General features: G+C 38.8%; 1 protein-coding gene across 3 annotated transcripts in view; it reads left to right on the top strand.

Annotated features, from left to right (window-relative positions):
* The window catches only part of LOC150085771 (small G protein signaling modulator 1-like), a 744,108-nt gene that overhangs the window by 61,414 nt on the left and 660,246 nt on the right, over positions 1-22,448 (top strand). For 2 of the 3 annotated variants that reach the window (XM_090374244.1, XM_090374243.1), the window contains exon 5: positions 4,129-4,284. In XM_090374244.1, coding sequence (XP_090230370.1) covers positions 4,129-4,284 — 156 coding nt within the window. The remainder of the gene's footprint in view (positions 1-4,128; positions 4,285-22,448) is intronic. The other variant, XM_090374245.1, reaches the window with a different exon arrangement.

Genomic DNA, 22,448 nt, shown 5'->3' with positions numbered 1-22,448 from the left:
ATTTTGCCAAGGAAGATTTATCAGTGTAAGATCATCTCATCAGTTGTGAAAGTTTATGCAAACTCTTCCTTGTACAAGGATAAAGTTGCTACAATGGATAAAAGGATGGTTGAGTGGGAGAAGACAGAGGGTGGTAATTAATGGGTGCTGCTCTTCGTGGACTAATGTTATTAGTGGAGTCCCACAGGGTTCGGTGTTGGGTCCACTGTTGTTTTGTATATTTATCAATGATATTGATGAAGGTATATCAGGCTTAGTGTTGAAGTTTGCAGATGATACAAAGGTTGGCAGGGTTGTTAATTACAGTAATGGCAGTGTGCTACTGCAGTAGGATCTAGATAATTTGGGCAGATGGGCTAAGAAGTGGCAACTGAAGTTTAACCTTGACAAATGCAGGCAAAGTACTGCATATGGGTAGAAGTAACTCCAGAGAAACGTACCAACTGTGTGGACATAAGGTGGTAGAAAATGAAAAAGACCTGGGAGTGATTGTGCAGTCAGATATGAAGTTTTCTGAGCAATGCAGACAGGCTGCCAGGGCAGGTCATGGGGTTTTGTCAATGATATATAGGAATTTTGCTAGCAGGGAGAAGGAGGTGATTGTCCCTCTGTATAAGGCAGTGGTTAGGCCACGCCTTGAGTACTGCGTACAGGTCTGGAGGCCTAATTTTAGGAAGGATGTAGATTTGCTTGATCATGTACAGAGAAGGGCAACAAGATTGGTGAGGGGAATGAAGGGATCCTCTTACCAAGAGAGACAAGTTCTGCAAATTGCAGTGGCTGGAGACTAGGCACCTGTGCGGTGATCTGATTGAGGTGTATAAGGCCTTGAATGGGTTGAGCACGCTGAATTCTGATGGGATACTTCCACTTGTTTAGATTACGAACCTAAGGGGGCGTAAATTCAAATTAAGGAAAGACATATGTCAAATAGATGTTCGGAAATTTGCCTTTAGCCAGCAGGTGGTTAATTGCTGGAACAAACTTCCATCTGTCGTTGTGGAAGTTGATAGGTTAAATAAATTTAAGGAGGAACTGGACAGGCATTTGGAGGGAATGGTGTGTTTTTTTTTTTTTTTTTTGGTTGATGCTGCATAAGCTCATGCACTTGCTTTTTTGCATCACATGCCACTACTACTACTACTTAAAACTACGAAACCCAGTAACAAAATGAAAATAAATAAATGAACTAAAGATAACTCACTATTGTCTTTGCTGAGCAGTCCTGTATTGTATGCAACTGGTATTGTACATACAGGAATTTTGCTAGCAGAGATAAGGAGGTGATTGTCCATTTTGTATAAGGCAGTGGTCAGGCCACACCTTGTACTGCAAAGAAGGTTGCAGGCTTCATTTTAGGAAGGATGTAGAGCTGCTGGAACAAGTACAGAGAAGGGCAACAGGATTGGTGAGTGGAACAAAGGGTTACTGTTACCAAGAAAGGCTTAAGTTCTGCAAGTTGCAACGTCTGGGGACTAGGCACCTGCAAGGTGATGTAATTATTATTATTAGCCATATGGTGCAAGGAAGCCTGAGGCTTATGCTGCACCAGCCAAAAAAAAAAAAAAAAAGTGAGTTATCCTGAGAGAGAGAGAGAGAGAGAGAGAGAGAGAGAGAGAGAGAGAGAGAGAGAGAGAGAGAGAGAGAGAGAGAGAGAGAGAAAAGTAGAAGGAAATCACCAATAAAGAAAAGAATGATGATATCCAGCTCAGGACCCTGGGTGTACCAAGCCCATACTCACCAGATATGACTCCTGTGGTTAAATTGAGGTGTATAAGCCTTGAATGGTTTGAGCAAGCTCAAGCTGATGAGTTTCTTCCTCTTGCTCAGATTACTCACCTCGGGGGACATAAATTAAAGGAAAGACAATTGTAGAATAGATGTGCAGAAATTTGCCTTTAGCCAGCTGGTAGTTGATAGTTGGAACAAACTTCCATCTGTTGTAGTAGAGGTCGAAAACTTAAGTTCAAGGCCGAACTAGACAAGCATTTGGATTTAATGGATGGCTGAAATGGCAAGGTTTTTTTTTTTTTTTTATTTAGCTGATGTTCTATAAGCTGGTTTTCTTGCACACAAAAAACTGCATCACCTTAAAAAAAGTAACATTTGTAGTGAAATGTATAAGATATTGTTTGATTACAGTCATTTTGTTTGTTGCAAAGCAAAGGTATTGCATCAGTGAACGCTTCTATTGCCTCAGCCGTTTCTATAGATACGGCATTGGACGGGTATACGTGTTTATTAGTATCCTGTTTGCGGAGGTGTAAGCATGGCTCCATATGTTCAGTTGACACCAAGAAAAAAAAAAAAGTGAAGTTGTTGCTCTATCCCAGGAAGGGCTTTCTGCACATGCTATCGCTGATAAAATAGGCTACCATTAGTCAACGGTATCCTGGGTGCTGAAATTAAAGGCTTCTTCTTGGGCCTATCACCCCAAGAAGAAGCCTTTGTTGACCCAACAAATGAGGAAGAAGTGACTTGCTTGGGCTAAAATGCATGTTTTATGGACAAAAGAGCAATGGGACACCGTCATCTGTTTGGCGAATTGAAATTCAACCTGCATGGCTTGGATGGGAAGTGATATCTCAGAAGACTAAAATCGGAAGCATACCATCCTGACCGCATAAAACTGACTGTAAAGTTCCCCACCAGTCAGATGGTCTGGGGATACATAACAAGCAAAGGGGTGGGGCGAATTAAGTTTATTAATGGAATGGTGAATGCAGAAAAATACACTTTTATCTTGGAGGAGTGCCTGAAACTTGTTATTAGGGATCACCACACAGACATCCAAAACGGCATTTTTCAACAGGCCTCCACTTTGCCACACAGCAAAATTGGTAAGTGTTATGCTATTTAAATTTAATGATGTTTGTCTTCTTGTCTCACAAGGCTTAAGGCATTACTGTGTTGGACTGACCCGGCAGCAGTCCAGATTTTGAACCCTATTGCAAATTGATACAATCTTCTAAAATTCTTCTCAGCAAGCTTCTAAAATTGCTGAGAAGAAGCCAACAAGTAAGATTCAGCTGCAGGAGAGCATTGTTAAGAGTGTGGTACCATGAATTTCAGCAACTGTATATCCAGAAGTTGATTAACTCTATGCCAGATCGTTGCAAGACTGTAATTGCTGCTTGAGGAGGAACTTATTTCACTGATTTACAGTACATAATACTATTACGTTAACTTATCATTTCAGTTTGTAAATGTAAATGCAATAAAATGTATGTTTGGTTGTCATGATTGCCATTTGCACGATTTCTCATATTTCCATTAATTATGCATTTTGCCCTTTGTGAAGATATTTATGGCAATTAGGTATATCAGGTGGAGTCTTTTTATTTGATTTCATTCACAGAGATATATATTTATATATCCCATCTAATAAATGCATTTTGAATATTTCTGCAATCCACAGTGTAGTGCAAAACACGTTATTTGCAAAATTCACAAGTCATGCAAATTTTTTTGTCCACCACTGTATGTATGTATAATACAATACCATTGCATACAGTATTGTATACAACTCAATGCAACCGATATTTAAAAACACTTACCTATATAACAATAATTTTTGCTACATACTACTTGATATACCTTTCATGTCAATGAATATATGTAATTGCTTTTCATGTAGGAACTTCCTGTATTATTTCTTATTGTAAAATAAGTCTTAATTATGGTGTACTTTTCAGGAATGGATCTACTCTGAAATGAATAGATGCATTCCTTGCTGAGTTTCAAGCAGCAAGTTTGTTTTATTTTCATCTTATAGTGTATTTACTTGTTATGTAGCGCGCCTCCATAGCCAGGTGGGAAGGAGCAGCAGTGCATAGCACACGCTTCTTGATTAGACCAGGGTTCGAGCCCGTCACCACCAAATACAGAGGATGCGGAAAGGTCAGGGAATGACCACCGCTTATTTCCTGAGCAATATGGCCTTAGTTGCTAATGCTCCTAAAAACCAAATAACAAACAAACAAACTTGTTATGTAGAATTTATCTTTAAGATATAAAAAAAAATAAAAAAAAAACCAAGAAACAAACTTGGAATTATAATTGCATGTGTAAATAATGAAAAGAAAAAAAAAAAAAAAAATTGGTAATGTGCAATTTTGCATGATACAGACGATCATCTTCCAGCAGTGACAGTACAAACAAGCTCAAGATAAATCCAAACAAAAAGGCATCTGTACAGTACAACCCTCGTTACCTGTGGATTAGGCTAGCACTCTTTGAGAAGCAACTAGCAAAGATAGTAGACCACCTTGTCCAAAATAGTAGGTATGAATTTTTTTTTTTTTTTTTTTTTTTGTGGTATGTTATCAGATACATAGTGAAATTCAAAAGCATATATATATATATATATATATATATATATATAAAGTTTGTATATATTGCACGTTACCAAACTTTATATATATATATATATATATATATATATATATATATAGTGTATATGTAATGTTTAAAGTTTATAATGATAGAATTGTATATTATAGTTTTTGTCATATATGCAACGTTAATGCCATTGTACATAGGGCAATTCGACATTATACGTGCATGATTTAACATAGGTCATTAATTCAATAAGGTGGCATTTTTATACATACATGATTAAATATTGGTTGATTAATTCAATTAAGTGGTATTTTACTATAGGTATTAGTATGTATACGGATCAGGTAATCAAGCTAGAATATATAGGCTATCTGAAGTCTGTTTGGCTTATAAACATTAAGTTAATGTAAACATATTAAAATTACTATGAAGCAATCAATACTAAATGATAATGAAAATGTCATTACTAACTGATAATGTGCAATGCAGTTTTTGGAAATATCAATACTAAATGATAATGTGCAATGCAGTTTTTGGAAATATCAATACTCAATGATAGTGTGCTGCAATTTTTGAAAAAACATTCCATCACATGGCCATCAATCCACTACTTCATCGAGGGCTTTGAGCAGATCTATAGTCAGTCTGAAGGAATGTCCCATACCTACCCGTTTCTGTTGTCCCCATACCAGTTTTGCTATTCATTATTTCGCTAATATATATATATAAGCGATATTTTTAGTTTAAGTAGGCTATTTATTTAGCTTTAGATATGTATAATTATTTTAAGTTTAATTTAAAAATGGTTTTATAGTTTTTGGTTTGAATTTAAATTTTAAATTTTGTGAGCAACCGTAGCAGCAAACTGAGATAGGTGACACAAAGCCCAACGGGTATGTATCTGAATAAATGAGAAGGTTCTTACTTACTGCAACTTGTCCTGTGGTGGTCGTTGGTTAGAAAGGGGTAAGCTCCCACCTTTTTGTTTTTATATGTAGTAATGTTATTACTGTGCAGTCGCGCTAATTGTATATAGTGGTGTGATTTTGAATTAGCTTCAGGGCCCGATATCCTATGTCAATGCGTGTAGGGGGGGGGGTTGGAGTCGGGAGAAACCTTCCGAAAAGAAACAATGGTAGAAATGATGTTTAATATACATGAAATGTGTTTATGAAAATGGAAGAAAATTACTATTACAAATGTTTTTACAATGTTTTTTACAAATGTTTTGCCATTCCTTGGACTGGCCCGGTATAGCTTTTCTAAGGCATAATGACCTGTATATGTCCAATGGAATGGCTATTTACATATTTACACCTCCTAAGTGAATATTTACACCGTGTCACTATGTGTGATATTGTCTGTTGTTTTGTGGGAGTAAGCTTCCACTGGTATTTTTCATTACTAAGTTTGTAGGTTCTAAAATTTCAAAATATTTTGATTTAGTCTGGAGGGGGGTTTTTTTGAAGTCTGGTTGTACTGCGGTCAGAAGACAAGCCTCGTGTGAGTGAAATAAACCCATGTAACAAACTTGGGCATTAATTAACTTATTGCATTGGTATTTTTAGACAACTTAGTTTAAAAATGTTTCATGGCGTTTTCAAGGAATGTATAGGGGTTGACGTTAGGGTGGTGTGTTTTGAGATTCGAATGTATGGCCGCTTTTATATGATGCCTGCTGTAGTTGGTGGGTATTTTATTTTTGATGAGAGTTTTTATGAGTTTTTGAATAGCTTCCCTGGTACTTTTTATATTATTGCATATGTGTATCAACCTGTTTGTTTGATTTCTGATGGTGTTTCCATGGATGTGTTTAGCTATTTGATGGCTCTCCCAGTGGATGAGCTTTATTGCTGTGAAGTTGAAATAGTCTCTCTTATCATAGTGTTGCGTGTGGACATTGTCTTGGGTGATGGCAATTTCGCTGTTGACGTAGTAAGCTTGCAGGTTGCTATCTGGGTTTGTGCGTTCAATAGTTAGGTCTGTAAGGTAAATTTCCTGGGCTAATGTGCCGAAATTGCCATGGTTGATTACCAGGACATCATCGATATATCTGTAAAAGGTAATATTTTCTTTGATGTTGCTTTCGAAGTGATATAGGTAAAGGTTAGCTATGGAGCAAGAGCTGCTAGATCCCATAGCTACCCCCCTGTTCTGTATATACATTTTGTCTCCCATAAGTACATAGTTGTTTTTGATACTGAGGTTAACGAGGTCATGCCAATATTGTTTATTGCATTTAATAACACTTTGATGTTTTTGGTAGTATTGTAAGAGGACTTTAATTAAATTGTCGTGAGATATGCTGGTGAAAAGGTTTTTAAAGTCGGACGTGTATATGCTTCTGATGTTATTGTTTTGGTTTTTGATATATTCTAAATATTTTTTGTTGTTAGAAATAATTTTGGTGTCCTTGATTTTATTAGCTATGTTATTTAATTTTTCTTCCATTAACCTACTGGAGTGTTTTTTGTAACTGGTTTTGCCTGACGTGATAAATCTTTTTCCGGTCGCTACCTTATGAAATTTGGGGATCCAATAAATGTAAGGATATTGTATCTTGTCTATTTTTACTTTGAGTTTTTTGTGCGTAGCTATAATTTTCTTGCTGATGCTGTTTGGAGTGGATTTTATAGATTTGTATGCGTCATTGAGGTTCATCTCCTCTTTAAGTGTGTCTATGTAGAATTTTTTACAAATGATGCTGAAATTGTTACTTGCCTTATCTGTGTTTGTGATGACAAATTTATTTTGTATATCTTTTGCTTTGTAGTTGATGTTTTTTAGGTTAAATTGTTTATTGTATTTTGTAGCGGTGTGTTTTCTTTGAAACTGGTCAGTATGCTTTCTGTGGTAGGTTTATCCAGCTTTTCTACTGGTGCGCTGTGTTTGTATGCAGTTTTAAATGCTGTATTCTATTTTTGTATACAGACCATACTGAAGTAGATCTGTGTAATATGATTTGCGTATGTTTTTTATGTTGACTGGAGTGTTGAGTCTAAATTTGATACCCTTTTTCATGATCTCTCTCTCTCTTAGTGTATTATCTTCAATAATGCTGAGGTCACAGGCGACCTCAGCATTATTGAAGATAATACACTAAGAGAGAGAGAGAGATCATGAAAAAGGGTACCAAATTTAGACCCAACACTCCAGTAAAGGGGCCCCGAGTGCCAAGCGATAGTTCCCAAGCGATCTTTCTAGTGCGATTTTCTAGCGATTTTTCCTAGGGCGAGTACTAGTGCTTTAATAATCCCTCCACCGCTCGCAACGTTACTGCTGACCGCTCGCAACGTTACTGCTTCCCTCGCTGAGCAACGTCACTGCTTCACCGCTAGCAACGTTACTGCTAATCCCGCTTGCAACGTTACTGCTATCGCTAGCAACGTACTGCTCTCCTCTTCTGCTGATCGCTTGGTCACTGGTTGGCACCGCTCCTGCCTCCACGTGGCGGGGTCGGTAACCTGGGAGAAGGAATTCCCTCTTCCGGGGCTAAAAGGAGCAGCGATGGATTGCGATGCATATCCATCGCTAGAGCCCGCGGGCTCCAGACCCGTCAACTCTGATTCAGAGCATGACTTGAATCGTCCGAAGAGACTACGGACAGAAAAACAAACAGACATGCCAGCATTTCTGATAATGCATTCCCTATCCACACAACCTATTGGCAAGCTATCGCCTTTCCTAATACAGAAATGTTTAGAATCGGTTGTTGGATCTCCTAAAATGGTTAAACGTCTCCAATCCGGAGACCTTCTAATTGAAGCTTCTAAGCCAAATCACTCAGAAAAATTGTTAAAATTAACAACTTTTAACAATATTCCTGTGTCAGTAACAGCCCATAACACTCTGAACACCTCTAAAGGAGTTATCAGTGAATGGGACTTACTAAATGTGTCTGAGGAAGAAATCATTCAAGAGCTTAGCGAACAAAAAGTGACTCATGCACGGAGAATTATGACGAAAAAAGATGGCAACCTATTACCAACCAGGTCCATTATTTTGACATTCAGTACTCCGAATCTCCCATCTTCTGTAAAAGCAGGTTACTTAAACTGCAAGATTCGACCCTACATCCCGAATCCCATTCGCTGCTTTAAGTGCCAGAAGTACGGCCATTCTCAGACAGCATGCCGAGGCGATGCTGTGTGCCCTATTTGCGGCTCCAAGGAGCATTCCCAAGGAGACTGTACAGCTTCCACTCCCACTTGCCCAAACTGTAAAGGAAGCCATCCTGCATTTTCTAAAGCGTGTGACCTTTGGAAAACAGGGAAAAAAATCCAAAAGTATAAAGTGGAACATAAAGTCACATACCCTGAAGCAAGAAAGCAAATAATGCTAACCATGCCTAGCCGATCATATGCATCGGTCACAAAAAATAGCCACTCAGCTGCAACCCAAACAGATGTCTCCATCGAACCGAATATTTCCTTTGCCACCTGGGCCAAAACTGCGCTAACTTATAATAAGAAAACTACAGTCAGTGAAACCAGCAACACCCCAATCAGCATCCCAACTGATGCTATCTCAACCTTGCCAGAAACAACGAAATCAGCTACTATTGAAAACCAGAAGAAATCGAAACCAAGGATTAGCAACATGGAAATGGAGGTTCAGTCAGAGGATGAAGAGACAGTACTTGAGTTACATGCGAATGATACCATGGACACAGGACGCCCAACATTTCCCAGAAATGAAAAATCGAAACTAAGCAGACAGAAACCTTCCCAAAAAAAACAGTCAGATCAATCTTCCTCCAATAAATCCAGCAAATGAATAAATTCCTTCAATGGAACTGTAGAGGATTACGCAGTAATATAGATGACTTGAATGATTTACTAATACAAACTAAAGCAATAGGTGTATGTTTACAGGAAACCTTTTTATCACCACAAGTTTCTCTGAAAATTAAAAATTATTCTATGTTTAGACGAGACAGGGATTCTGACACTCCTGCTCGTGGTGGGGTGGCTATTCTTATCAGAACTAACATACCGTCAAGACATCTCCAACTACAAACCTCTTTAGAAGTTGTAGCAGTTCGGATAGCAATGGGAATATCATTAACCCTTGCATCCATTTATATCCCACCAAATTATCCTTGCTCGCAGACTGAACTTGACAACCTTATCACGCAATTGCCACCTCCAGTCTGTTTGCTCGGCGATTTCAACGGTCACCATCCATTGTGGGGATCTCCCATCATGGATAGGAGAGGCCAATTAATAGAAATGTTCCTGGATAACCATAACCTGACTCTGTTAAATTCTGGCTCTCCAACTCACATCCAACTACCTACAGGTAGTACATCAGCCATAGACTTGTCAATATGTTCAGCATCTCTTTTTCCAAGCATGGAATGGTCAGTGCTAAATGATCCATTCCACAGTGACCATTTTCCTATCATCAATACAATTCAAACACAGACGGTATCATGTCCTAAAGGCAGTACTACTTGGAACTTTCATAAAGCAGACTGGAAAAACTATTCAACTTGTGTTTTACTTGACAAACTATATGTACAACAAAATCATATTGATGTTGTAACTGACCACATTACAAGTCATATATTATCTGCAGCAGAAATTTCCATTCCAAAATCCAACCAGAGCAAGCGGGTACACCAAAATCCATGGTGGAATGAAGAATGCTCCAAAGTGAAACGAGAAAAAAACCGTGCCTGGAACCAGTTTCGCAAATTTCCAACTACTGCCAACCTAATTATGTACAAAAAACTCAGAGCCAAAGCAAGACAAATTAGGAAGACAGCAAAACGTGACTCCTGGATTAAATTTGCCTCAGCTATTAACAAAAATACTGACACTCGAATCATCTGGAAAAAAATTCAAGCTCTCAATGGGAAATTTCTACCGCAGCAATCTCCGATAATACAATGCAATGGGCAGGACTTATCCTCTCCTATTGACATTGCAAATGCTTTAGCCGAATCGTTTTATAACATTTCTGCCTGTTCCTCTTATGCGATCTCCTTTCAACGCAATAAAACTGAATCAGAACGTCATAAGTTTAATTTCTCAACTAGACTTTCACTTCCATATAACCAGCTGTTTACTCTATCTGAACTGAGAGAATCTTTGAGCAAATCTCCGAACAGCGCAGCAGGACCAGACGGCATTCACTACAGTATGCTGAAGCATCTGTGTGAAGCCGATCTCGGCACACTGTTACTCTTTTATAACCGGATCTTCTCTGAACATACATATCCTCTGTCATGGCGTCATTCCTATATTTGTGCTATTCCAAAACCAGGCAAAGATCCTTCTCTAGTTGAGAATTACAGACCGATATCGTTGACAAGCTGTCTGGGCAAAATCTTTGAAAGGATGGTACATAAGAGGCTCACCTGGATTCTAGACTCCGAAAATCTCCTTTCTGATCACCAATATGGCTTCCGTAAAAACAGGTCCACCCTAGATGTACTAGTAAAAATTGAATCCAACATTCGTAATGCCTTCGTGAGAAAACAACATCTAGTGATGGTCAACCTGGATATTCATAAAGCATTTGACACCACATGGCGTCATGGTATTATTAAAGATATGCATCAGTTGGGGCTGAGAGGACATCTCCCTTTAATAATTCAGAACTTTTTAAAATTGCGTACATTTCAGGTCCGATATAAAAACATGCTGTCAACATCTCACATTCAAGAAGAGGGTGTCCCACAGGGTTCCATATTGAGTCCAACCCTATTTGCAATTAGGATCAACAATATTTTGGAAGAACTTCCAAAAATGATTGAAGTATACATGTATGCTGACGATCTCACTATATCCTGCCAATCGCAAAGCATGAATACTATCGAAAGACAGCTACAAATTGCTTTAACGAAAATTCAATCCTGGACCTTACAAAATGGATATAATCTCGCTGAACAGAAAACCACTACCACTCATTTCTGCAAACTTCGGTCACTTCATCCTGATCCAGAGCTAAAGATAAATAACGTGCCAATTCCTCTTGCTCACAATATCCGTTTCCTCGGTCTGATACTAGACAGGAAACTGAACTTTCAAGCACATGTGGCCTATCTTCGTACCATCTGCTTGAAGAAATTAAACATCCTCCGGTGTGTGTCATCCATGTCATGGGGTGCTGATCGTCATACCCTCATCCATCTGTATAGAGCTCTCATCAGGTCTCGCTTGGACTATGCCTCTCCAGTATATGATTCAGCGAGGAAAAGTACTTTAGAACGGCTAAACACCATCCAGCACTGTGCTTTGAGAGTCGCTCTAGGTGCATTCAGAACTTCCCCGGTTCAGAGCCTGTACATCGAAGCTCATGAACCTCCCTTACATCTTCGCAGAAAATCATTACTTCTGATGTATTCCGCAAAAATCCGTAGTCTGCCCTCTCATCCTTGTTGGAGATGTCTCTACAATACTGAATGTGAGTCATTTTATATCAGTAAACCTAATGAAAACCGACCTGCTGCACTTAGATTTAAGGAACTGGCTCAATCATGGAACATAGATATCAGCAATATATTTCAGGACAAAACACCACCAGACCCACCCTGGGAAAATATCTGTGCAATATATGATGACTACTTTCAACAGTGGGGAAAGAACACGCTGTCTCCTTCCAATATCGCACAGTTACATGCAACTTACACTCTTTCTAATTCAAACGCATGTGAAATATATACAGATGGATCAAAAACCGAGACCCAAGTAGGTGCTGCTGCAATCTTCCCAACATTTAGCACTTCTGTCTCATTGCCAATTGAATGCAGTATCTTCACTGCTGAGCTCTATGCTATAAACTTAGCTCTGGATCACATTATTGAACAACTAATTCCGTCTGCTTTAATATTCACTGACTCACTCAGTGCTGTCTCTGCCATAAATACTAATACCAAATCCTCTCACCCTGTAGTAAAACAGATTCATTCTAAGTTACTTGCCTGTATGGAATTGAACCAAACTGTGACATTCTGCTGGATCCCAGGACATTCTGGAATATCCGGCAATGAAAGAGCAGATCATGCAGCCAAACAACCAGAAACCACTATTTCGCAGACTTTTCAAGTTCCATATACAGATTACAAACACATTATACGTAAAGCATGTTATAACAGCTGGTCATTAATCTGGAAAGGTTATCCAGGAAATAAACTCTACCAAATAAAACCGGAACCAAAGCTGTGGCCCTCCAGCTTCCAGAAAAGCAGACGAGAAGAAACAATCTTAGGAAGGCTCAGGATTGGGCATACTCATCTCACTCACCTGTATCTGTTAACTAATGAAAGCGCTCCACAATGTCCATCATGTCAAGTACAACTGACCATTCGTCATTTGTTAGTGGACTGTCCTCTCTTTCAAAACATCCGCTTAGACACTTTTAAATCGTTAACTAATATGCAGACATCAATAAATTTAACTCAGATTCTGGGAGATGATCCTAATAAAAAAGAACTGTTTACTTTCCTAAACCGGATAGGGATATATAATAAAATATAGTTATTTCATATTCACCATTAGGAAGACACAATATGGCCCAAGTAGCCTATGTGTCGTTAAACACAACAACAACAACAACAACAACAACAATCCAGTAAAGGTGAGGTATTAAATTGAGGATGGGGAAGGGAAAAAGGAGTATTTTAAATAAATAAAGACTATACATTAATAGTTTTACGAACGGGAAGAACAGTAGAAATAGACAGCAGAAAGACACAAAAAGCAAAGAAAAAGTTATTAAATAACACTATGCTTACTGGGGTTGTGAAGCCCTTACTGGGCTTCACAACCTTATAGTAAAGGCTCTAGCATTTGTAAGTTTTAGTATAAAAGGGAGCTAATACCAAATGCTTGTATTTAAAGTAAAAATATATGTGTCGAAACATGCCAAGAATCTAAAACAAAACCAAAAGTATAATAAGAAAGTGAAAGTGAATGATACCTGGAGTATTTCAGGTATCGTTCAAGAAATGCGTAGCAGAAATAAGCTGACGTTAAAAATATATGTAGCAGAAGGAAAGAGGCAGGGAGATGAAGTGCACATATTCATTACAGTAGATGAATGCATGCATGCAAACTTCAACTACATTGGCAATATATCTACATGATAAAGCAATATATAGTAGCATAGTGGAATTAATAGTAAGTTGCGAAGAAATGCAAAACAGTGAGAAAAATAGTGACCTCTATTGTCGTATTTAGAATACAAGTGTATGGAGATAATTTAAAATTAGCTTTGGAAAAGAAATGTGGTTGGAATTTATCATATATCTTTATCCTATGTAACTTTTTAAATATTACCTTTAAGGGGATATATTTAATATTCATTTGTGTGTGTGTGTGTGTGTGTACACACACACACACACACACACACACACACACACACACACACACACATTGTGCTGCCACTTTATTACCTAATCATCCTTCAAAACATCTTGAATTCGTCTAGGCATGGATTGAACAAGATTCTGAAAATGTTGTGCAGGAATGGAGTACCATGCAGACATGAGTGTGTCACGCAGTTCTTTGAGATTCGAAGGAGGTGTAGGCCTGCAGCAAACAGCCCTTTCCAGCTCATCCCAAAGATGTTCAATAGGATTGAGATCTGCTGACTGTTTGGGCCATTGCAGCAAAGAAAAGTCATTTCGTGTTCCTGGAACCATTCCATAGTGATTCGGGCTTTGTGCACCCTTGCATTATCCTGCTGGAAGTAACCATCTGACTGAGGATAAACTGTCAACACGAATGGATGCACTTGGTCAGCAACAATGTTTAGGTAGGTTGTGGCATTCAGACATGAATCTATGGGTATCAATGGACCCAACATGTGCCAAGAAAACATTTCCCACACCATAACACTGCCCCCACCGCCTTGCACAGTAGTCATCAGACAACGCATGGATTCATGTTGTTGTTTTCGCCAAATTCTGAGCCTTCCATCAACGTGATGCATCAGGGACTTTGACTCGTCAGACCAAGCAACTGTTTTCCAATCCTCAGTAGTCTAGTGCTGGTGTTGTTGTGCCCACAGGAGGTGTGCTGTCTTGTTCTTCATTGATAACAAAGGTACGTGATGTGGCTGTCGGCTGTTGTAGCCTGTTCGCAACAAAGTGCGACTAGTGGTCCATTGTGATATTTTGTTCTCCGCACCAAGGTTGTATTCTGATGTGATGTGCGACATTGTGGCCCGTCTGTTTGCTTGCACAATTCTAGCCATCCTCCTCTGACCTCTCAAATTAACAAGTGATTTTCTTCCACAGGAGTGCCGTTGAGAGGATGTTTTCTGTTCATTGCACCATTCTCAATACACCCTTGAAACTGTGGTGCTTGAAAAGTTCAGGAGAACTGCAGTTTCAGAGATGCTTTGTCCAGCATGTCTTGCACATACTACCATGCCACGTTCAAAGTCCGTTAGATCACTCTTTTTCCCCATTTTTGCTATGGTTTGTACGCTTTACTGATACTAGAAAGGTTGCTCTGCTGCATTTATATTCACAACTGTGGTCATATGACTTGCAACGTTGTGGGACAGACCACTTCATTAGGTACACCCTGCACAGCAGGGTGTACCTAATAAAGTGGCAGTACAGTGTTTATATACAGTGTGTGTGTGTGTGTGTGTGTGTGTGTGTGTTCGTTCGTGTATATATATGTGTGTATGTGTGCGTGTATATATGCACATGCACACACAGCAAACTTCTATTATAACTCTCTTGCTTATATAGTACTCTTTCCGTCTAGTCTAATTAGTCATTTAAAGTGCCAAATTGTTTTTAATCTCTATTAGCACTCCCATTTAAAATGCTTTTCCCTCTTATTTTGTTGCTCTGTTTTTTTTTTAAAGTTTCCAAAATGGAAACTCAGATATAACCTTCCTTTCTCTTGATTTTGTTTGTGAGAAAGGGATGATAGAGTAAATTCTAGGAATTATTTCCATTGCAGGTGACATTTATTTCATATTTAATATGCAGATTTGAAGCTAGAAAGGCCATTCTTTACAACAGTGTCTAGCCATTTGTCACTGTATTTACACACACTCTCTTCAGCTTCTTTTTTCAGTAAAGGGGATAAGTAAATTTCATTTATGATAGTGTTATTCTTATGTTACAGTATTTATTATTGTGTTTATGATGTTAAAGATGTCTTTTGCTTGCAAAAACAACATATTTATAAACACCAATTTATGATTCCAGTCTATATTTTGTTTAATTTAATAAAAGCTTTTTTAAAAAAATTTTTGGTAAGGGTGTCCTTTTGTTCCCCTTTGCCAAACTTCAAGACCTGTGCAGTACTCTAGATGTAGCCTCACCAGTGCCTTATACGATGGGATAATCATCTCCTTATCCCTGCTAGCAAGATTTCTGTATATTATTAACAAGATCCCATCAGTTGTTCTGGCAGCTTGTCTGCACTTCTCATCAAAATCATATCAGACTGGACAATTACCCCAGCTCCTCTTCATTTTCCACTACCCTGCCAAAAAAAAAAAACCCTTATTTCACCCATCCACTTGCTCCAAATGTTTGTCAAGTTCTGCCTTGAATCTGTTTAAGCTATCAACTTCCACAATGACAGATGGAACTTTGTTCCATCAATCAACACCTGCTGGCTAAAGGCAAATTTCCACCTATCTGTTCTATAACAGTCTTTTCTCAATTTGAAGTTATGCCCCTTCAGGTTTGTAATCTTAGTAAGAGGAAGAATCCCATCAGAATTGAGCCTGCTCAACCCATTCATTAGCATTAGCATTAGTAGAGGCATATGATGCAAGAAAGCAAGCTTATGCAGCATCAGCCAAAAAAAAACAAAAAAACCCACTCCCATTTCACCCCTCCGTTTTCGAAATACCTGTCCAGCTGAGCCTTAAATTTATTTAGGCTATCAACTTCCACAACAAGGGATGGAAGTCTGTTCCACCAACAAACTACCTGCTGGCTAAAGGCAAATTTCTGCACATCTATCCTACATCTGTCTTTCCTCAATTTGAATTTATGCCCTCTCAGGTGATTATTCTGAGCAAGAGGAAGAATCCCATCGGCATTGAGCATGCTCAAACCATTCAAGGCTTTATACACCTCTATCAGATCACCTCACCGGTGCCTAGTCGCCAGACACTGTAATTTGCAAAACTTAAGCCTTTCTTCATAAGAATAACCCTTTGTTCCATTCACTAATCTTGTTGCCCTTCTCTGTACTCATTCCAGGAGCTCTACATCCTTCTTGAAATGAGGTCTCCAGACCTGTATACAGTACTCAAGGTGTGGCCTGACCATTGCCTTATACAAGGGAATAATCACCTCCTTATCCCTGCTAGAAAAATTCCTGTATATCATTGACAAGACACCATGAGCTACATTTGCAGCCCATCTGCACTGCTCAGAGAACTTTATATCTGCCTGCACAATTACCCCCAGGTCCTTTTCATTCTCTACCACTGTCAGTCTAGTACCACAGAGTTGATATGTTGCTCTGGGGTTACTCATTATAGCTCTGGGGTTTCCCATTATAGTACTTTACATTTGTCAATGTTAAACTTCATTTGCCACCTCTCAGCCCATCTGCTCAACCTTTCCAGATCCTGTTGCAGCAGCATAGCATCAGTAGTGTCCTTAACAACCCTGCCAACCTTTGTATAGTCTGCAAACATGGACATTAAGCTTGATATACCTTCCTAAAAAAAAAAAAAAAAACTTGATATACCATCATCAATATCATTTATAAATACAGAAAACAACAATGGACCCAACACTGAACCCCGAGGGACTCCACTAATAACATTAGACCATGGCCTTATACACCTCAATCAGATCACTTGGCAGGTACCTAGTCTCCAGATGCTACAATTTGCAGAACTTAAGCTTTTCTTGGTAAGACCACCCATTCGTTCCCCTCATCAATCTTGTTGCCCTTCTCTGTACTCACTCAAGCAACTCTACATCCTTCCTAAAATGAGGCCTCCACACCTGTAAGCAGTACTCAATGCGTGGCCTGACCATTGCTTTATACAAAGGGACAATCGCCTCCTTTTTCCTACTAGAAAAATTCCCATGTATCATTAACAATACCCCATGACCCTTCACATATATGAAGCACAGAAAAATAGTGGTAATGCATATTTAATAATGGTAATTACCATTATTAAAAAAAAAACTAAAATAAAAGTATCTTTTTTTTTTTTTTATTTTCTCTTAAATTCTACAATATCATTATTTTCTTCTGCTTATTTATATGATTTAACTCCTTATGCTTTTATATGTGACTTACATGTAAATGCTTCTTATATACGTATTTATTTACTTTCATACATAACTGACACATTAAGTTCATATGGGATTCACCTAGCAGTCTGATCCAAGTCCTCATATAGAAATAGGTTAAAACTCCTGGCATACCAAAGCACCAACTTATATGTACTTTCCATTTTGCTGTGTAATTTAATCTTCTTCTTTTTTGTGTCTTGTATTTTCAATGGAAATTGTTAATCTTTATTGCCCACACACACACACACACACACACACACACACACACACACACACACACACACACACACACACACACACACACACACACACACACACACACTCTCTGAGTTGTTCCCTTTATTAGGTATTTTTTTTGTAATAACAGTAGTGCCTTCCAACTCTCAAAAGAGAACTGTTTTTTTAATTAAAGCCTTTAGCAGGAGGAGTATTAGAATCTATACCACTTAGTACCATAATTGGGTTAAAGTTTTAGATGATATTCAGATGATATTTAGAAGAAATTGAGAGTAGGAGTGTGCTATAGGCCTAATGACTGATGAGTATAATAAGAAACTGTTCGGGGAAGTAGAGTGGGCCAGTAAATCAGAGAGTCTTATAATGGGGGATTTTAATTTCCCAGATATTGACTGGAATTTGGGGGCTGGTCACTCACACACTAGCAAGGCTTTTGTGGATTTATTGGATGATTGTTTTCTACATCAGCATGTTCGGGAGGCAACTAGAGGGAGTAATACTCTTGATTTGATTATCAGTAGTGATTCTTCATGCATTAGGAATCTGCAGATAAATGAACCACTAGGTGGCAGTGATCACAGTGTGCTGAAGTGGGATTTACTCAAAGAGGTAACTACCATTAGGGGTAAAGGGAAGGGTTATTGCTTTCGTAAAGGCGACTACGATGGACTGAGACAGTAGGTAAATTCTATACAGTGGGACCAACTGATGATGTTACCAACAGCAAATTCAAAATGGGAAGCATTCAAAGAACTTATCTTGGAAGCTACTAGGCTTTACATACCAAATAAGAAATATTGTTCAAGGTTTAGCCCTAAGTGGATGTCAGACGAACTAATGAGACATATGGCAGAGAAGAAAAACGCATGGGATACATACAAATTAACACGTGACACAGAAGCCTATGATAGATACAAGTTGATCTGTAACCAAGTTACAAAGGAGGTTAGGCAGGAGAAGGCAGATTACGAGAAATCTTTGGCAAGGGATGCAAAGAAAAACAGCAAAGAGTTCTTTACTTATGTAAACTGTAGAAGGAAGGGGATGAATCAAATTGGTCCAGTTGATATCGATGGGTCAACTGTTGATGATCCTGCTCAGGTAGCTAACAAACTGAATGAATATTTTGCATCGACATTCACACATGAGGAGTTATTCAGCGAGGGGAATGCTGGAGGTGTATTCAACTCTGGCAGTAAGCTAGAGAATCTTGTAATAACTGAGAGTAAAGTGGAGGAGAAATTGTTGAAGATAAATACAAGAAAGGCACCTGTGGTGGATGGGATCTATCCAGTTATATTAAAGGAGGCAGCAAAGGAAGTAAGTAAACCCTTAGCCATAATTATGAGAGCTTCTCTGGACTCAGGGGAAGTACCCATGGACTGGAGATGGGCAAATGTGACCCCAATTCGCAAAGGAGGATCAAAGGGCGACACAAGTAATTATAGACCTGTTAGTTTAACTTCTGTTCCTGGAAAATTAATGGAGGCACTGGTTAAAGAAGCACTGCAGGATCATCTAGACAAGACTTCAGTTATAGCTCAGACACAGCATGGTTTTGTTAAGGGGATGTCTTGCCTGACCAATTTGATTGGATACTATGATGCAGTCACAAAAGAACTGGATGCAGGAAATAACTTTGATATTATATATTTAGATCTTAGAAAGGCTTTTGATACTGTTGCACATGGAAGACTGCTGCACAAATTGGAGCAGTGTGGCATTGGAGGCAAATTGCTGCAATGGATAAAGGGGTGGTTGAAGGGGAGAAGACAGAGAGTGGTAATCAATGTACACTGCTCATCGTGGACTAATGTTATTAGTGGAGTCCCTCAGGGTTCAGTATTGGGTCCATTATTGTTTTCTGTATTTATAAATGATATTGATGATGGTATATCAAGCTTAATGTCCAAGTTTGCCGACAATACGAAGGTTGGCAGGGTTGTCAAGGACACTACTGAAAACTACTGACACTATGCTACTGCAGCAGGATCTGGAAAGGTTGAGCAGATGGGCTGAGAGGTGGCAAATGAAGTTTAACATTGACAAATGTAAAGTACTACATATGGGAAACAGCAACTCCAGAGCAACGTATCAACTCTGTGGTACTACACTGACAGTGGTTGAGAATGAAAGGGACCTGGGGGTGGTTGTGCAGGCAGATATAAAGTTTTCTGAGCAGTGCAGATGGGCTGCAAGAGTAGCTCATGGTGTATTGTCGATGATATATAGGAATTTTTCTAGCAGGGATAAGGAGGTGATTATTCCCTTGAATAAGGCAATGGTCAGACCACACCTAGAGTACTGTATACAGGTCTTGAGGCCTCATTTCAAGAAGGATGTAGAGATGCTGGAACAAGTACAGAGAAGGGTAACAAGATTAGTGAATGGAACAAAGGAGTGCTCTTACGAAGAAAGGCTTAAGTTTTGCAAATTACAGTGTCTGGAGACTAGGCACCAGCGAGGTGATCTGATAGAGGTGTATAAAGCCTTGAGTGGTTTGAGCATGCCTAGTGCTGATGGGATTCTTCCTCTTGCTCAAAATAATCACCTGAGAGGGCATATATTCAAATTGAGAAAAGACAGATGTAGGATAGACGTGAGGAAATTTGCCTTTAGCCAGCGGGTGGTTTGTTGGTGGAATAGACTTCCATCCCTTGTCGTGGAAGTTGATAGCCTAAATAAGTTTAAGGCTCAGCTGGACAGGTATTTCAAACGAACAGAGGGGTGAAGTGGAAGTGGTTATTTATTTATTTTATTATTTTTTTTTTTTGGCTGATGCTGCATAAGCTTGCTTTCTTGCATCAAATGTCTCTACTAATGCTAATGATAAAAGAAGACACTTGTTGACATAAGACATGAATTTCTGTAGATTTTAATTTTCAGGAAATATGTATATGAGGGGAGAGGCTTGTTCCAGAAAATGGTAATTGTAGAAATAAATGAGACTGAAGAAAAGTTGGTTGTATGAGTTTGAAGTTGGACAGTAAAAAGATGCTGACTGATTGCAGCACATGTTCGGACTGGTTTGGAAGAGAGAGTGGGAATTATAGAAGCCAATTCTGAAAAACAGAGCCAATGGAAGTATCTATGGAAAAGGCATGCATTAGAATCAGAATGTCTATAAGACAGAGTGGAGAGTCTTTATTGGAGATGGTCATTAATTAACCTAACTGCCCTTTTCTGAAGATAGAAGAAAAGAAGCCAGAAGATAGAAGCCAGAAAGATGTTTTGGGGAACTCCCAGCTATGGAAACAATATTCAAGGATACGACGGATTTCTGATTTGTACAGAGTGAACAACTGTTTGGAAGAACGGTAAAGCTGAGAGGGAAAGAAAACTCAGTTCTTTAGATGCAGAGGGAGCAATATTTGTAATGTGCTTATGCTAAGAGAGAATAGAAGTCAGAGTAATCCCTAATACGGATATGTTATTTTGTTTAGATATCTGAGTGTCATTGAAGATAAAGCATAGGATCAGGAGAGTCCTTTTTGCAAGATGTAAGACAGGACTGAGTTTTAGAAGGAACTGGAAGGGGGAATGCAATGTGCTATCATCAGCGATACTATGGATGGTATTTCCAGTCGGTGGAAGACTATTGTTAATATACAAGAGGAAAAGAGCAGGAGAAAGAACTGAACCATGGGGAACACCGTCATTAGTGGAGAAGTTAGAAGACAGAGAGGAAACTGGATACACAATTACAAAAAACAGTTGGTAAACATTAAGGTGGAAGTTTATTTAAAAGACCTTTAGACCAAACACGATTATAAGTCTTTGAAATGTCAAGAGCAACTGCTTGAGTTCCACCAAGCTTTTCTATTGAATTTGTCCATAAATGGGTAACAAAGCCAAAATATCACCAGACAGAATCCATACTGGCAATTGTTGATCAGATGGAAGGTTTCTAGATAGTGTAAGAGTTGTCAGCTAATTGATTTCTCCATTACTTTATTACATCCCATTACAATGGGATGATAATTTGATGGGAGAGATTTGTTACCCTTTTTAGGAACTGGCTAGATATGAGCAAATTTCCAAGCAGAAGGAAAAATGCCTTTGTAATAAATATAGGTTTTGAGAACAAGTGGAGAGGTACCACCAGCACCAAGAGCTTTCTTACCAATAAGATTTGTCAAAATCCTTTTGATGGAATATCACAGGAGGCATTGAATAGAGTGTACTAGGCCGAGTGGTCAGGAGCGGGAGTGCAGTACCACACGCTCTTTGAGTAGATCGGGGTTCAAGCCCCTGACTGCTGAATACGGTCAATCTGCCCACCCGCACTGGACCTGCGTGGCAGATTGTTTTTTATTTTGTAATAACTGAGAGAAAAGTGGAGGAGAAATTGTTGAGAATTAACATAAAAAAGGCACCCGGGATGGATGGGATCTATCCAGTTATATTAAAGGAGGCAGCAAAGGAAGTAAGCAAACCCTTGGCCATAATTATGAGAGCTTATTTGGACTCGGGGGAGGTACCCATAGACTAGAGATGTGCAAATGTGACCCCAATTCACAAAGGAGGATCAAAGGGAGGCACAGGTAATTACAGACCTGTTTGTGAAGTATATAGTCTTCATAACAGTCTTCTCCTTTGGGTGAAGCGTTACTTATTCGAA

The sequence above is a fragment of the Mastigoproctus giganteus genome, chromosome 5 (assembly GCF_048544385.1).
Source record: "Mastigoproctus giganteus isolate SK-2022 chromosome 5, ASM4854438v1, whole genome shotgun sequence".
Classification (NCBI taxonomy): Eukaryota; Metazoa; Arthropoda; class Arachnida; order Uropygi; family Thelyphonidae; genus Mastigoproctus; species Mastigoproctus giganteus.
Note: the sequence above shows the minus strand (reverse complement) of the source record. Positions and strands in the feature narration are given on the sequence as shown.